Raw genomic sequence first — 18,633 nt, 5'->3', positions numbered from 1 at the left:
CCCGTATAAATAAAAGGAATCCATTTTATTGCTAATTTCAAACCTCTGCTCAGTAACAACACGTGATGTGAGAAAATTTTATTAGTTGAAGAATGTAGGTAGTCAATTGGAGATTATTATGTGATTTAAAATTAGTATAGATATATTTTGAGATATTCTTGTGGGAAAACGTTTGTATTCTACTTTTTTATTTTCATGTGATAGCTCCATCTAGACATTTCTTAACAGTTCCCAGTTTATAGAACTGATGCCCTACTGAATATCTCCAGAGAGATGTGCCATATGCACTTAAATTGAAATCCAGTCTTTCTCTGTAAGCTTGGAATCAGTGTCTCAATGAAATACATCAGCAGCTAGCCATTCATCCAAACCAGAAATGCAGGAGTTACCATTCCATACCCTAGGTAACCAAGAGTGATTCTAGTATTTTGTATATTTTGTTATCTTCTTTATGTCGTTTTTCCTTCTGTCTTTATTCAGACTTCATTGCTTTTCACCTGAGCTGTTGTAATAGCCTCTAAATAGTTTCTCTGCCTCTAGGTTGACTCCCTCTAATTTATCCTTCAGTGTAATCAACCACATGTAATGCAAACCCAGTTGTATTACTCTGCTATATTAGAATCTCTTCAATTGCTCCTCATTCCCTAATGTTAACATCCGAATATCATCGTATGACATTCAAGGTCTTTCGTGATCCGCGCCTGCCTCCCTGTCACTGTGTGCCCCAGACGTACCAAACTCATCGCATCTTTCCAAACATCTCAGTCGCTCTCATATCTTGCCACGGCTTCACTGGATTTTTGTCTTCCTTGCCTGTCTAGAGAACACTAACTATTTTTCAGATCTCAACTCAAGTGTATAAACTTTGTCCGTATCTTACTTTTCCCTTCCTTATTAGTAAAGGGTCTCATAGAATTGACTGCCTCTCTACATGCTTCCATTTACCAGAAATGAGTCTTCCTCATCTTTCAATTCTCAAGTTTTTGCACACTGCCTGGCACTTACAGATATTCATTGAATATTTCTTGAATGAATGATTAAAAAAAAAATCTTAAGATACCAACTTATTTCAGTTAAGATTAAACATAGCTGTTTTATTCTGGAGTAAAAATTCCTTTTCAGTACTGCATGTTAGTTTATTACTAATAGTACTGTTGTTTATTGCAAATATAAGAAATAATAGCATCAGTCCATGAAACAATTAAGTTTCCACAGTATAGAGTACAATTTTATATAATCCATTTCTCAAGATTATGGAAACATCCAGTAATGAAAATGCTCTCTCCAAATAACTCACATTGTTTTGTTAGCTACATAGACAGCAGGAGTACTTTTCAATGCCTCCTTTCATCACCCATCAAGCTCTGTTAAATACTCTGCTTGAACTCCCAACCTTCTCATTCCAAATTCCTCCTACTAAAATTTTTCACCTAGTCTTAGCTCTTGATCTTCTTGTCTTTTGTCCTATTTCCTCCTAAAGAAGAGGAACTTATGAGGCCAGGTAAACTGTTTCTCCAAGGAGTGAGCCTGATAAAAAACTGAGTGGATGACACCAGAACTTAATTTTTAAAAATTTTTGCGTGTGTCTTAAAGTTTATGATAACATTTTATGACATAAATATTTAGGAAGATTAGGCTAAAATTATATTATGAAAAAACCTAGGGATAAAGTTTGCATGTCATTGAAGACTAAAAACCAAACCAAAAATTACTCAGACTTGGAATTTAGGGCACACCAACTTAGTTGACATTTTGATACAAAGATCACAGTAAAACTTCATTTCAAAGTATGCCAGTAGAAAATTATGTTATTACAGGTGAGATTAACATTAGTTTAAATTATATTAATATTTTATTTTTATATTGATATTTTAAATGTGATCATCTAAATGAAAATACTTTGAAATAAATATAAGATATTATGATTTTCAGAGGAAATATTTATTAAATAGCAGCGAGTATCAGTGTACAAAGTCTGATAATGTATCCTGGATAACGACACTGATGGATTATCAGATTTTTCTGCACTATTGAATGATATTTTTCAGTGCAATTGGAGGTTTTTTTTAACCATACAATTGTATTGCACTAATTTATTGTATGAACTACTTTAAAAGTACTTTATGATCCAACTCAGTAGAGTAGTACACTCATAATAGTGAATTATAAATATAATAAGAATGTATAAATAAATTAATCCCTATAGATAGTACCTTACTTATAGTGTGCTTACGGATGCTAAGTGGATAATTTATATAGTAAAGCAGTTGGAGATAATTGGTGTGCAGCACAGGTTTTCAGTACATTAATTGTATTTATGGAATTGTCTACTAAATTTGTAATTTATATATCATTTTATCTATTGCATACATTATACATGCACAATAACTAGCATAATTGTAACTTAAATTGCTGAATAATTTAAAATTTAAAAACCTATTCATTCCTAAATGTACTACAAATTCATTTATAGATTACAATAGATCAATTTAAAATTATTATAGCTGCAGTGCTAATCAGATGAAAATTCTGTTGGTACATCCTGGGTTATCTTTAACAATATTTTTACCTAAATTTGTCTAAGAATAGTGAAGTTCAAGTAGTAAGAGACACAGAAATTAGAGAAAAGAAAGCCTTAGGAAATAATTAGACCTGTAGTCAAAATTTTATATACAGAAATGTTCACTGCAGCATTGCTTGTGATAGCAAAAATTTAAAGTTGCCTGCATACTAAACAATAGCATAATGGTTCATTCTTCCATCAATATTTCATCAATAGGAATACAAATATGAGCAAACCAAACACATTCTTTGTGGAACTTGTATTCTTAGAATGGGAGGAGAGGTCATAAAGTAAATAAGTGAATACACAAATCAGTAAGCATTCCAGGAAGAAATGTGTTCTACAAAGGCTATAAAAAACAGATAAGATAGAAAGTCATGGGATATGTTACAGGGAGGGAAATGAGTTTAGACAGAGTAGTCAGAAGATCCCTTTCTGAGTAGGTCCTTTTGAACTGAGACCTGAACAGGAGAATGAGTAGCCATGAGTAAATCCTTGGGGAGAGCATTCGAGGCCAGGGAACAGCAGGCGTAAGTTAGATTGTTGTATTAGAGAAACAAGAATATCAACGTGAGCAAGGTGGAGCATGATACCAAATGAGACTGGCAGCATAGAAGAGGTTTGATCATGTAGGGCCTTGAAGGCCATTCTAAGAGTTAGGATTTCACTCAAGTACATGGTTAAAGAAAGGTTGGTGTAATAAATAGTATAATAATGATTTAAGATTTTTTTCCAGTAACACTGTGAAAGGTTTATTAAATATTAAAGGTACAACACCCAGACACAACAAAATGACAGATACAATATAATCCCAAATATGTTTAAATGGTAGAGGAAATACAACAGAATATTAACATTGATTTCCTCAACTGAGAGTTTCGAAGCCTTCTACAATGATCATGAAGATAATTTACTTTTTAAAGAATAAAAAATAGGATAAGATTTTCATGGATTCATTTATTAACTTTGTTGTATATTCTCCACCAATTAATGAGGGCATATTTACAAAACAAATAGGAAAAATGAGGCTATTCCTTTTGCTTATTTACGTATAAAAATACAGCATAATGCCCCATCCAAAAACATATCCGTGGCACCACTGCTCTGGAAACTTTAGAGATCTTAATAATGAAAAATTGAGCAGTTGGTTCATTTAACCTTTTTTTGTTGTTGTTAAATTACAGAAAAAATGATTCCAATACCAAGTTTTTTTCTACCTTTATAAGTAGATATGGCTATGGAAAATATACTAACAATCTGAATTATTAAGCATCGTTAAGTTTAAAACATTTACTTATTTTAAAAATTTATGTTTTATTCAATTCTCTCTATTTTTTCAAATGGTTTGTTTCAGCCAGTTGAATACATTTGAATACACTTGAAAGTAGACCGTGGTTTGAAATGTGTTCTTATTTTTCTTACGAGGTGTACTAACTTTCATGTATGTAGCTTTTGTTTTTATAATGTGATTTTTAATGATACGGTATTATCTGAAAAGAAGCACTGAAATGTTTTATTTATGTATTTTGCTATAGTTGGATCATCGTTATAATGAATTTAAACTTCATGCAATTATGTCAGAACATAAGAAAACAATCACAGCTATCTCTTGGTGTCCACATAACCCAGATTTGATTGCAAGTGGCAGTACTGATAACTTAATGATCATTTGGAATGTTGCAGAACAAAAAGTCGTTGCTAAACTCAACAGTACAAAAGGTAACCGTATTTACTGGGATTTATTTTGCCAAACAAAATGTTTTTATTTCAGTAAGCACTATTAATATTACTAGTTCAAGGTTTATAGAAATGTTTTCAAACTTTCTAACAGTAACTTATGAAGAAATAACATTTCACATCATGACTTTATTGTGTATGTGTGTTTGGGTGTATGACCACCAAAACAAAATTTCATGAAAGAATCGTACTTACTACAAATGATACGGTAATAACAGTCAATGTCAAATAGAATTTCATTCATATTTAAATATAACATAAAATTTCCAAAATAAATATAAAAAAACAATAATTAGAAAAGATTTTCTTAATGAAGCAAATGGCCTTGCCTGTTTATTATTGATCACAACCTTAAACATACAGGGACAATATTATGTGAATGCTCTGCGTTGTTGAGCTGGTTTCTTTCCTTTATTTTTAATTAGGTCAAAGTAGAAAGTCCTAGTTCGTACAAATAGTTTTGTGAATGTTAATAATATCATTATGCAGTTTCTACGTAGCATTCAAAACTCTTATTTAATCCAGTCGACTCGATGGTGATGGTTTGGTTTGGTTGATAACAATGATAAAGTTAAGATTAATAATCATTTTTCCATGTTAAATGTCACAATAATTCAGTCTCTTCTTTGAGCAACAACAAAACCAAAACCAAACCCATTGCCATCGAGTTGATTCTGACTCATAGCGACCCTATAGGACACAGTAGAACTGCTCCATAGCATTTACAAGGAGCAGCTGGTAGATGCGAACTGCTGACCTTTTGGTTAGCAGCCTGAATTCTTAACCACTGCGCCACCAGGGCTCCACTTGAAAGTTACTGCTGGATAGTTTTTCCAAATATTTTATCTTTAATATTTTAAATTTTCTTCTCTAAAAATGAATGATTATAAATTTGAGATAGAAAACTGAGAAGTGATAATCTCACTAACTTAATTTTATTCTAATTTTTCTTAATAACATTCTTTTCCGTATGTAGCAACAATATCTGAAATGTATAAGCAACTTTTTTGCTTCCAAAATAATAATAATGTCTTTGGACCCTTAGAATATGTTCATCACAACTGAGTATATTGCATCTTCCCTGTCGTTTCAAACTTAGATGAAGACTACTGAAAAATATCAGTAAACTACACCAATTTGTTTAGCTACATCTTAAAATATTTGCCAAATGAGATGAATTTTTCAGCTAGAAAAATGTGAATCTCATCCCCAAATTTATATACCCTGCTTATTATTTTCACTGCAAAAACTAAGGAACTTCAGTATGAGACAGTGAGTGAAGTTTGTTCCAGTTGCTGAGAAAAGTATTTAAAAGCCAGCTATTCAGTGAGTTTCCATTGATGCAATTAACATTTGCCTTATTTTTCTATCCGTCAATGAGAAAAAGCCAAATTACTTTTGTTGCAAAGCTTTGTGATACATAAACAATGATTAGTAGCCTATATCAAGAATTTTTTTATCTCCCCATGTTATCTGGTCACGTCTGTTGTTCCATCAATTACAAATCCTACAGGTTTTTGCAAGCATTGTCTGTATTGATCAGCAATGCACTTTCTGAATTCTCTAAATCCAGCTTTGTGTGAGATTTATTTTAAACAATACAACACATTCTTCTTAAAATCCTTTCCACAGTTTTTTCTGACATAAACTAAAAATGTCAATATTAGTACTTCCCTAAAGTTATAATGCAAGATCTGTAATTGCATAATAAACATGTTTTTAAAATTTTTATGCAAAAGTATAGTTTACAGAGTGTATGTTGTTCTCTCATCGAATTTATCAGCTTATTTAATATCACAAGCCATATGCATCACATCATTCATGATGGGAGAATTTTTTTTTTATTAGATCTGTGCCCCATAGTTTACTTTGCCACTTGATATACAGTGAAATAAAGCTTTATTATTAACAGTTGTAGAATGAGTAAGAAATTGTGGTAATAATTTTAGTAAATTTTACATTTTTTTCTTTCTTTGAAAATATTCAAAGGGCTTATCAGTAAGTTTGTCATGCTATGTTTCCAAATGTCTTTTTAATTTGAAAGTTGAAAGCATTGATATGTTATTTGAAAGAATATCATTATACATACTTTTGGCCATTTTCATTTAAAATAATTTCTTTTGAAGTTTTAGACTTTGTTTTTTCTTCTTAGAAATTCAGCCTAAGTAGAAGTTTGCATTAAGCCAACTTTTTTCCTAATATCTCAACTTCCACATCCAGCAGTTGAACTTGAACTTTCCTCTGTATTTTTCACTTCATCATTCTTTTTTCTTCTGGTAATCAAACAATCCGTTTAAAGGAAAATGAGTATTAGTTTCAATAATTATAAATTGTTAAAATTGTCACTAACTTGAAAAATGTCACACTTAATAATGACCTTTTAAGAAAAAAAAACTATAACAGGATAATAATAGTACCTACTTTCTAGAATATTGCTAGGAGAATTATATGAGTTAACATTTGTTGAGGTCTAAGAAATGCCTAGTACATAATGAGCCATTGTAGAAGTGGTTGCTATTATGATTACATGACTTATAATCATAGGGTTCCTTAATTTCCTTGCTACCTTTTTGTAAGTATGCATTTGTAGAGACAGCATTTTAGTGTACTTCAAATCTGCGGTGGTTTGATTCATACACAGTATCTTATTACTTATTGGGGAAATTCTGCTTCTGTGAATGTATACAAAAAACCACACATCAGCTTTTTCTTTGGCCTTATTCAGGTATTCTTATTCATTCATTCAATAAATATTTATGGGGTTCCCATTATCTGTCAGACTCTGAGCTAGACATAAAGCTTCCAGTTTCTACCTCGTAGATCCTGTAGACTAGTGGCACATACTGAACTTAATGCCAGTGAAAAGCTTCCAACTGTGTGTCTTTATTCATATCATTTCTTCTCTCTGGGAAATGTTGTTCATCCCACATATTTAAATTCTACCGCCCAATTTAACGTATAAGTCAAATTCAAACCCTTCTGTACATGAAAATCATTTGGAGAAGCTTGTTGAAAATAGATTCCTGGGCCTTAACTGGAGCCCTGGTGGCACAGTGGTTAAGCGCTATCACTATTAACCAAAAGGTCAGCAGTTCAAATCCACCAGCCACTGCTATGGGGCAGTTCTACTCTTTAATCACTCAAAGACGATGGGTTTTTGTTTTTTTTTTTTTTTTTGGTGGTAGTGTTTGGGATATTCAGTAATCTCTTTTGAGTCATAAATTTACCATAACACTTATTTTATATATGATTTATTTGATCACAATAATAGGAATATTAACAATTAACTTTTACATTCTGTCTTCTAATTTAAAAGGCTCTTTTACATATATTATTATATTTCTTCTACTTAACGTTCATGTGACGTAGGTAAATGAGCTATTTATATTGTCGTCTGCATTTTATAGGTGAGGAAATGGCGATTTAAAGAGGTAAGGTGACTTATTTAGTCCATCTGAGGCAAAGCTAAGATTTTAATCTCAACTCAGATAAGGCATAGATTGTGACATTAATTTTTGTTATTAAAATTTTATGGTAGCATCTAATTTTTCATGCCTTTAATCCTTATCTCCCCAATTTATATTTAAAGTGCTTCAAAACAGGAATTTTATCCTATATTACTGTGTATAATTGAGTGCCTAGAGCAGGCCTTATACACAACCCAAAAAACCAAACCCATTGCTGTCGAGTCAATTCCCACTCATAGAGACCCTATAGGACAGAGTAGAACTGCCCCATAGGGTTTACAAGGAGCAGTTGGTGGATTTGAACTGCCGACCTTTTGGTTAGCAGCCGAACTCTTAACCACTGCGCCACCAGGGCAATAAGTATGTGTTGGTTATATGTTATAGCATATAGTCTACTGAGGTAAGACCTTTGTAAATTCCTTTGACTGTATGAAAGTATATGATCAAATAAAAACATCTCTGTGGTATTTGGACCAAACTAGGGTACTTTTCCTTTTATCATGGAAGTACCCTACATATATTAACTTTAGTCTTTGAAATTGCTTTATAAATACAATTCCCAAATGAGGAAGCAACTTATTTTTTTGAACAACCAACATATTCTTGTATTTTAGTTTAGTTTTAGAAATGTATAATGCAAATAATATTTAATAGTACAGTCATATACCACATCTCTCTATGATGCATCTATGATTTATTCCAGGAATGCCTGCTTCTCTTAGCTGGTGCTGGAATGCAGAAGATGCTGTGGCATTTGTTTCCCACAGAGGTCCACTGTTAATTTGGACCATCTCAGGACCAGACAGTGGAGTGACTGTGCACAAAGAAGCTCATAGCTTCCTGTCTGATATCTGTATATTTAGATGGCATACCCAAAAAAAAGGGAAAATTGCGTTTGGTCATATTGATGGAAGTCTATCAGTTTTTCAACCAGGTAAGAATTTAATCTCAAATTTTATTTTCTTACAATATATAATTTTTTATTTCCATGGCATAAAGCCAAAGGTAACAGAGTTTTAATTTTAAAATAATAGTTGTACAAACATTATTCTATTATTTTAAAATGAAAACTTTATGACAGATAATAGTTGTGCAAATATTATTCCCACTACTCATCTGTTTGTTGTACTGTGGTATCTTGTGTGTTGCTGTGATGCTGGAAGCTAGGCCACCAGTATTTCACATACCAATGGGTCACCCATGATGGACAGGTTTCAGCAGAGCTTCCAGTCTAAGAAAGACCAGGAAGAAGAACCTGATGGCGTACTTTTGAAAAAATTAGTCAGTGAAAATCTTATGAATAGCAGCAGAACATTTTCTGTCATAGTGGCAGAAGATGAGCCCCTCAGATTGGAAGTCACACAAAATACAACTAGGGAAGAGCTGTCTTCTCAAAGTAGAGTTGACCTTAATGACGTTGGAGTCAGGCTTTCGGGACCTTCGTTCATTGACGTGGCATGACTCAAAATGAGAAGAAACAGCTGCAAACGTCCATTAATAATTGGAACGTGGAATGTACAAAGTATGAATCTTGAAAAATTAGAAGTCAAAAATGAAATGGACCACAGAAAAATCGATATCCTAGATATTAGTGAGCTGAAATGGACAGGTGTTGGCCATTTTGAACTGGACAGTCATATGGTCTGCTATGCCAGGAATGACAAATTGAAGAGGAACGACATCACATTCATTGTCAAAAAGAACATTTCAATATCTATCCTGTTGTACAGCTCTGACAGTGATAGGATAATACCATTTGCCTACAGGGAAGACCAGTTAATGTGACTATTACTCAAATTTATACACCATCTGCTGATGCCAAAGATTAAGAAATTGAAGATTTTTATCGACTTCTGGAGTCTGAAGTTAATCAAACATGCAATCAAGATGCATTGATAATTACTGGTGATTCCAATGCTGAAGTTGGAAAAAAAAGAAGGATTGAGAGTTGGAAAATATGGCCTTGGTGATAGAAATGACATCGGAGATTGCATGATAGAATTTTGTAAGACCAACAACTTATTCACTGCAAATAACCTTTTTCAACAACATAAATGGTGACTACACACATGGACCACGCTGGATCGAATCAAACTGACTGTATTTGTGGAAAGAGATGATGGAGAAGCTCAGTATCATCACTCAGAACAAGGCCAAGGGCTGTCTGCAGAGCAGACCATCAGTTGCTCATATGAAAGTTTCAAGTTGAAGCTGAAGAAAATTAAAGCAAGTTTACAAGAGCCAAAATATGACCTTGAGTATATACTACCTGAATTTAGAGACTGTCTCAAGAATAGATTTGATGCCTTGAACATTAATGACCGAAGACCAGATGAGTTGTGGTATGACATTAAGGACGTTATCCTTAAAGAAAGCAAAAGGTCATTAAAAAGATAGGAAAGAAAGAAAAGACCAAAATGGATGTCCAAAGAGACTATGAAACTTGATCTTGAACATACAGTAGCTAAAGCGACTGGAAGGAATGATAAAGTAAAAGAGCTAACCAGAAGATTTTGAAGGGAGGCTCGAGAAGACAAAGTAAGTGTTATAATGAAATGAGCAAAGATCTGGAGTTAGAAAATCAAAAGCATTTGGCATTTCTCAAGCTGAAAGAACTGAAGAAAAAATTCAAGCCTTGAGTTGCAATATTGAAGGATTTTATGAGCAAAATACCACAACTTGTCTGATTTTTGATCATTAGCGTTCAATGTGTCAAATCTGTTCCTGAGATGGTCTCTAAATTCAGGTGGGATATACTCAAGGTTGTACTTTGGCTGTCATGAACTTGTTCTAATTTTCTTAAGCTTCAGCATAAGCTTGCATATGAGCAATTAATGGTCTGTTCCATAGGCAGCCTCTGGCCTTGTTCTGACTGATGATATTGAGCTTTTGCATTGTCTCTCCACAGATATAGTTGATATGATTCCTATGTATTCCATCTGGCAAGGTCCACGTGGTGTATAGTCACCATTTATGTTGTTAAAAAAAGGTATTTGCAATGAAGAAGTCATTGGTCTTGCAAAATTGTATCATGCGAGCTCCAGCATCGTTTCTATCACCAAGGCTCTATTTTCCAAATACCGATCCTTCTTCTTCAACTTTTCTCGTTCAACTTTCACACTCCAATCACCAGAAATTATCAGTGCATGCTGATTGCTTGTTTGATCAATTTCCGACTGCAGAAGTTGGTAAAAATCTTCAATTTCTTCATCTTTGGCGAAAGCTGGACAATGGGTAAGTAAGACCGAAAAAGAATTGATGCCTTTGAATTACACTGTTGGCAAAAAATATTGAATATACCATGGACTGCCAAAAGAATGAACCAGTCTGTCTTGGAAGAAGTACAGCCAGAATGCTCCTTAGAAACAAGGAAGGTGAGACTACGTCACTTTGGACATGTTATCAGGAGGGATCAGTCCCTGGAGAAGGACATCATGCTTGGTAAAGTAGAGGGTCAGCAAAAAAGAGGAGGACTCTCAACGAGATGGATTGACAAGGTGGCTGCAACAGTGGGCTCCAGCATAACAACAGTCATGAGAATGGCTCAGGACCGGGCAGTGTTTTGTTCTGTTGTACATGGGGTTGCTGCTGTAAGTCAGGACCAACTGGATGGCACCTAACAACAACAACAACATGGGCAAAACATTGAACAATGCAGAAAGCATAAAAGGAGATGAAAGGAATATACAGAGTCACTGTTCCAAAAAGAATTGGTCGATGTTCAGTCATTTCAGGAGATAGCATATGATCAAGAATCGATGGTATTGATAGAAGAAGTCCAAGCTTCACTGAAGGCATTGGTGAAAAACAGGGCTCCAGGAATTGACAGAAAACCAGTTGAGATGTTTCAACAAATAGATGCAGCACTAGAGGTGCTCACTCATCTGTGCTAACAAATTTGGAAGACAGCTACCTGAACAATCGACTAGGCGAGATCCATATTTGTGCCCATTCCAAAGAAAGATGATCCAACAGAATACACAAACTATAGAATAATACCACATGCAAGTAAAATTTTGCTGAAGGTAATTCAGAAGGGGTTGCAACAGTACATCGACAGGGAACTACCGGAAATACAAGCCAGATTCAGAAGAGGAAGTGGAAAGAGGGATATCATTGCTGATGTCAGATGGATCTTGGATGAAAGCAGAGAATACCAGAAAGATGCTTACTTGCGTGTTATTGAGTATGCAAAGGCATTTGACTGTGCGGATCATAAGAAATTATGGATAACATTGTGAAGAATGGGAATCCCAGAACACTTAATTTTGTTTGTGAGGAACCTGTACATAGACCAAAAGACAGTTGTTCAAACAGAACAAGGGGATACTGCATGGTTTAAAGTCAGTAAAGGTGTGCATCAGGGTTATCTCCTTTCACCATACTTATTCAATCTGTATGCTGAGCAAATAATCCAAGAAGCTGGACTATATGAAGAAGAACATGGTATCAGGATTGGAGGAAGACTCATTAACAGCCTGCAATATGTAGATGACACAGCCTTGCTTGCTGAAAGTGAAGATGACTTGAAGCACTTACTAGTGATGATCAGAGACTACAGCCTTCAATATGGATTACACCTCAACAGAAAGAAAACAGAAATCCTCACAACTGGACCAATAAGCATGGTAAACAAAGAAAATATTGAACTTCTCAAGAATTTTCGTTTTACTTGGATCCACAATCAATGTCCATGGAAACAGAAGTCAAGAAATCAAATGACATATTGCCTTGGGCAAATCTGCTGCAAAAGACCTCTTTAAAGTGTTAAAAAGCAAAGATATCACTTTGAGGAGTAAGGTGCGCCTGTCCCTAGCCATGGTATATTCAGTCTCCTCATATGCACATGAAAGCTGGACAGTGAAGAAGGGGACTGGTGAAGGATTGATGCCTTTGTATTATCGTGTTGGCAAAGAATATTGAATATACTGTGGACTGCCAGAAGAACAAACAAATCTGTCTTGGAAGGATTGTAGCCAAAATGCTCCTTAGAAGCAAGGATGGTAATACTTTGTCTCACATATTTTGGGCATATTATCAGGAGGTACCAGTCCTTGGAGAAGGACATCTGGCTTGGTAAAGTAGAGTGTCAGCAAAAGTAAGCAAGACTCCTAACCAGATGGATTGACACAGTGGCTGCAACAATGGGCTCAAACATAGCAATGATTGTGAAGGTGGTGCAGGACCGGGCAGACTGTGTTTTGTTCTGTTGTATGTGGGGTCACTATGAGCCTGAACCGGCTTGACAGCACTTAACAACAACAAACATTATTCAGCATTGTCCTAATTCTAAACAGTGATTTGATGTAAATTTTATCTGTAATGCTTTGTAATACATTCAACGCAGCTGTGCAGATTTGACTTTGAATTAACCCAAATCAGTTATTTGTCCTTTGTTTTTACTTTTTTAGTCAATTCTTTATTTCTTCTCCCTCACTAAGAAAATAACCTGCATGGACAAAGACATGAGAGCTGGATTACGTGACAACTTCCTGATACTACTCCAAAATATTTTTCCACCTGCCTGTAAAAATACCATTCTGATGCCACAGCTCCTTAGCAAAGTCTTTGATCCTGGTATAAAAAGGAATGATAACCCTTTGAACCTCTATTAGTTAGTTAATCTGGCTGAATGAAAGAGTCTGGGAAATTAATTTATGTTTATTTTTAAAATTTACACAATAAAGTGAAGTATAATGAAGAAAATGTAAAATTTCTTGAATAGCTCTTCCCTCGTAAATAAGCATTGTTAACCTTTGGGAAACGTGCCCTTAGCCATCTAGCATCTCTGTTGATGTATGTGACTTCTGTCTGGCTAGATCAATGGATGAAAACACTTTTTCAGGAATAGAATCACAATTTTCACAAAACATATTAAACATATCTGAAATTAATAAAAGAATAAGTTGAAATTAAACAGAATAAATTGCTGAAATTCAAATAAACTTTTCTTCCAGAAAAAAAAAAAGATGTAAACCTTTGCTAGATTAGCACCATTAAATTTTTAAATACATTTTAAATAGTAGTCTATTATTTATCTTTTAAAATATGAAAATAAGCAGTGTTTTCCCCCCACCCTCTCTGCTCTACCTCTTGATAATTGTGGTATTTTTAGTTTTATAATAATAAAACAGGGTTTATAACATTTATATTTTTAACCAATTCCTATTGTGCTATAACCTTATATTTAAATGATTTTAATGTTTAGCATAGGTTTCAGCTTCAGCTTCTACAACCCAAAGTTTGTTATTTTTATTACTGTTTAGTCTGGCTGCATTTCAGAACAACTCATGGTGGTGTTTTTTCAAGACCTCATAGGTGCTCTGTCTCTGAGCTCTTTTGTGTTTAAAGATGTCTTACTTTTGCTTTTATACTTGAAGGATACCTTGGCTCAGCATAATACTCCTTCGGTTGCCCCTTACCTTTCCCTCAGAACTTTGGAGACTCTACTCCTATCTTTTAGCATTGAGTGTTACAATGGAGAAGTAGAAGCTCATCCTGGTTGTATCCTCTTGAACCTAACAAGTTTCTAACATGGCTCTTTTTGCTGCAGTATTTTTATTTTTCTGTTTCTTTCCTAATTTCTGCCATGTCACTTTCTCCTTTCATTATCTTTATGATTGTATCAGTTTCCTACTGCTGTTGTAACAAATAACCACAAGTCTAGAGGACTGAAACAACATAAATGTACCTTACGTTATGGGGTCAGACGTCTAACATGGGTCTCACTGGGCCAAAATGAAGGTATTGGCAGGGCTGAGTTCCTTCCGAAAGCTCTAGGGGAGACACTGCTTCCTCAGTTTTTCCAGTTTCTGGAGGCTGCCCACTTTCCTTGGCTCGTGGCTCTGCATTATCCCAACCTTTTCTTCCGTCATCACATTTCCATTCATCGTCACATCTCCTTCTCGGGTGCTGAGTCTCCTGCCTTCCTATTTCCCTTATAAGGACCCTTCTGATTACATTGTGCTCACCTGAATAATCTAGGATGCTCTGTCCATTTTAAGATCGTTACTGTACTTACATCTGCAAAGTCTCTTTTCCCATGGAATGTAACATAGTCACAGGTTCTGGGGGTTACCATGTGGACACATTTTGCAGGTAGTGGGGAGATACTCTGCCTACCACAATGATGTATGCAGTGTATCTGCCTTTTCCAATTTCCTTATTCTTCTGCAGTATCTTTGTACATGTCCTCTGCCACTCCTTCTGGTTTTGCTAATTTAACATGTGAATAGTTTTATCTATTTGTTGAAGATTAGTATGGGAGGGATCAGTGACCATCTGTTGCTTCATTAGGATTTGTTGTCTCAAAAACTTCTTCACCAAATCTGTTATGTCATCTGCATTGGGAGCAGATTCTGGTGTATAATTGATAATTCCAGATCTTAGTTAAGCAACTTAATTCACAGACTTTCTCTGTTTTGATCTGGTGAGTACCACCCTTCCTTCCTCCTGCACCCTTCATCTCTTCTGACAGTCTTCCTTGGTAGCTAGGAGGTAATTTATGTCCAATAAAGAAGATTGTAAAAAATCTTCACAGTCATTGAGCAACATCATGATAAACAGAGAAAGGGTTGAAGTTGTCAAGGATTTCATTTTACTTGGAGCCACAGTAAACACCCATGGAAGCAGCAGTCCAGAAATCAAACAACTCATTGCTCTGGGCAAATCTGCTGCAAAGGACCTCTTTAAAGTGTTAAAAAGCAAAGATGTCACTTTGGGGACTAAGGTGCGCCTGACCCAAGCCATGATATTTTCAGTCGCCTCGTATGCACGTGATGGCTGGACAGTGAATAAGGAAGACTGAAGAAGAATTAATGCCTTTGAATTGTGGTGTTGGTGAAGAACACTGAATATACCGTGGACTGCCAGAATAATGACCAAATCTGTCTTGGAAGATGTACAGCCAGAATGCTCCTTAGAAGTAAGGATGGTGAGACTTCATCTGACGTACTTTGGACATGTCATTAGGAGGAACCAGTCTCTGGAAAAGGACATCATGCTTGGTCAGGTAGAGGGTCAGCTAAAAGAGAGGAAGTCCCTTGACGAGATGGAGTGCCACAGTGGCTGCAACAGTGGGCTCAAGCATAACAACGATTGTGAGGATGGCGCAGGACCAGGCAATGTTGCGTTCTGTTGTATATAGGGTGGCTGTGGGTGGGAACCAGCTCGACGGGATCTAGCAACAACAACAAAGAAGATTAGGTGCTGTGTGGTTCCTCTTTGGCCCCTGTGGAGTGTGTAACCAGATCTCATTGTGTGCATTCTCCACTTCCCCTGGCTGGCCTACACCTGTAGATTTTATCTGCAATGTGACGCTTTCTTTTTGAGAAATTTGTGTGCTGCCTGAGATCTGAAGAGGGTTATGGAGAGTGTGCTCTTATTTGGGTTCAAATTTCATTTTAGATATTTTTCATATTTTGTGATTTGTCATTGTGACCTTTTTCATGCGCTGTGCTTTCTCTCTCATTTTTATTATTAGTATTAAACATCTTTGAAGGTTTTAAGATATAAAACGTGGAGGCATTGTATTCCTGTTTTACCATTGAAAGAATAGGGAAGAATCAAAGCCTCCTTTGTTTTCCTCTTTCCTAGGTTTACATCAGGATAGAAGGTACAATATTTTAACAGTCTAAGCTATGTGGCTTTGGGAAGAGGCCAGTTTTCCAGTAACTCAGTCTTCCAAATGTTAGTTTATTCATCTGTAAACAAGTCACAAAGTGTTATTTTTCTGGATTTACCACATCTTCTTGACTTTGTTTATTCTACAGATTTATTTAGCAATTAATATGTACAAATAAAAGGCACAGTCCTAGGTATTTCCCTTTTGCATATACATGAGCTCATGGATCATGAAGGGAAACACTACAATTTTAGCTTTGACATTGCATTCTGAATTGCGAATTTGAAACATAGAGACTAATAGCATTAATGCTAACAGTATTAACTGTTATTAGGCTTTTTAATTTTCATGAGGAGTTCTGAATCTTACCTTTTTAATGACTTTTTGTTACCACAGATGGCCTGTCCTTACTTAGCAACGTAGAGTTTCTGCCTTCCAGGTTCTTGCAGGAGACTGTGACCTCACACTCTTGGAGGACCAGGTTTTTTATCAAAAGCTTTCTTAGAAGAGAGAAGAAAAAATAATGGGGTTAATAATGTAGTTTATGCATCATTTTATGCAGTTTACCCATCATTTTAAATCATTTTAAACTGTGTTTTGTATGTTTGTATATTTATATACATGTATTGGGAAGCAGGAGGGCTTAGCTGGTGCTCCATCTGGGCTTTAAGCCTTCTGCTTCCTTATAGCCTGAAAAGTACCATTTTCTTCTGTGTTATGTAGACGATTTTCATGTAAAACTTATTTGGACAGAGGATTCTAAGGCAGAAAAGTTGGAAACCTAATACTTTAGCTATTTCATGTGGTATGCTTAGACTAAACCAGAGCAGGAGAGAACTTTTTTTTTAAATCCTTTATAACAGAAGTCATAAATGAATTGACCTTGGTATTATCTCATGGATATGCATTAATTAAATTTGCATTGTTTACTTTTAGGAATGGTGTTGATGACCTTGTCCATATGTAACAATGTGTCCCCCTTTGGGAAACACACAGGAGACATTTCTTTCTGGTCTAAATTTTAGGAAAAATTGTCTTTCTCCTGTTCACATTTTTTATTTGATTATTTTGTTTTGTTTTTATCCTGTGGGCACTATGAATTGTGTGACCCTTCATGTTTTCTTTCCTCTTTGCTTTGGCTACTTGTCTCAAAATCAGATTTTTTTCTCAGCTTTATCAACTATGCAGACTATACATTATTCTGTTTTTGAACCTCAATTATCCGTTGCCCCAGTTTTTTTTTAAACATAGACGTTGTCAACCTCATCTTTTTATTAACTCGTTCGTGTCATGTCTCTGTCCTTATCTGACAATATACATTGCCTGAATTTGTATAATAAAATAGGACATAAATAATAATAAGAAATAAATAAATTAGCAAATGTTATCACCTATTGTTTATTGCGTTGTTCTAATGACTGGCTATAAAATTTTATAGATTCGTTTTTCTGCCTTTTATAATAAAAAACAACTCAGGGTACCAGAGTGAAAAGAAAACAATCAGCATAATTCATTATAATTTTGACTGTAAGCCTGGGGCTTTGAAAGAACGTAATTAAGATTTCTTATAGTATTAATGTTGCAAAATTTCCCATGTTTTGTATGGCTGTTGTTTTGATTTTTTTTTTACAATCTGAAATATTTTTAATAAACCATAGATGCTAACTGGCACGTACAAATACCTAAAATTTACATAAGAAACAGCACAACATTGATTAATAAGTCATTTTTTAAATCTCTCTCTGCCTTGTGGTGATCAGCTCTAAGAAATTAATCACCGTCCATGTATCAGATAGCCCTTTAGCAGATGCTTATTTTGGAAAAGGACAAGCAAACAAACTTTCCTTGGAAGTTATATACCAAAATATGATAAAACTAAGTAAAAGAAACCTCACATCCATCTTCTAAGATTATGTATCAAACATTCTAAAATAAAATATTGCTTATTTAAGATCTACCTTATGTTTAAAGAATAATGTATTATGACAAAGTACATGCCAAACAAGGAACCATAAGGTGTTCATTTCACTTAACAAAGGTCTCATGTATCCAAGGAAAACTTTTTCCCCCTACTTTTATAATCTGAAATGTTTTTAAAAAATATGCAGTGATCGGATTACAGAAGAAGCTGTAGTAGTTTTCAATTGTGTTATTTTTTAATAAACATTTCCTTTAAAGTTCATGACACTTAAGAATAATTAGTAATTTCTGTTAAGGTTACAGTCTCTAAACTTAGTTGTTTC

At 34.8% G+C, this 18,633-nt stretch overlaps 1 protein-coding gene across 1 annotated transcript in view; it reads left to right on the top strand.

The window, feature by feature from the left end:
* WDR17 (WD repeat domain 17) overlaps nucleotides 1–18,633 on the top strand; it is an 86,002-nt gene that overhangs the window by 7,798 nt on the left and 59,571 nt on the right. Inside the window, 2 exon segments of the mRNA XM_023724885.1 lie at nucleotides 4,099–4,282; nucleotides 8,471–8,701. Coding sequence (XP_023580653.1) covers nucleotides 4,099–4,282; nucleotides 8,471–8,701 — 415 coding nt within the window.

This window comes from Trichechus manatus, unplaced genomic scaffold (genome assembly GCF_000243295.1).
Source record: "Trichechus manatus latirostris isolate Lorelei unplaced genomic scaffold, TriManLat1.0 scaffold00267, whole genome shotgun sequence".
Classification (NCBI taxonomy): domain Eukaryota; kingdom Metazoa; phylum Chordata; class Mammalia; order Sirenia; family Trichechidae; genus Trichechus; species Trichechus manatus.
The sequence above is the reverse complement of the archived record's forward strand: the minus strand, read 5'-3'. Positions and strand labels throughout refer to the sequence as shown.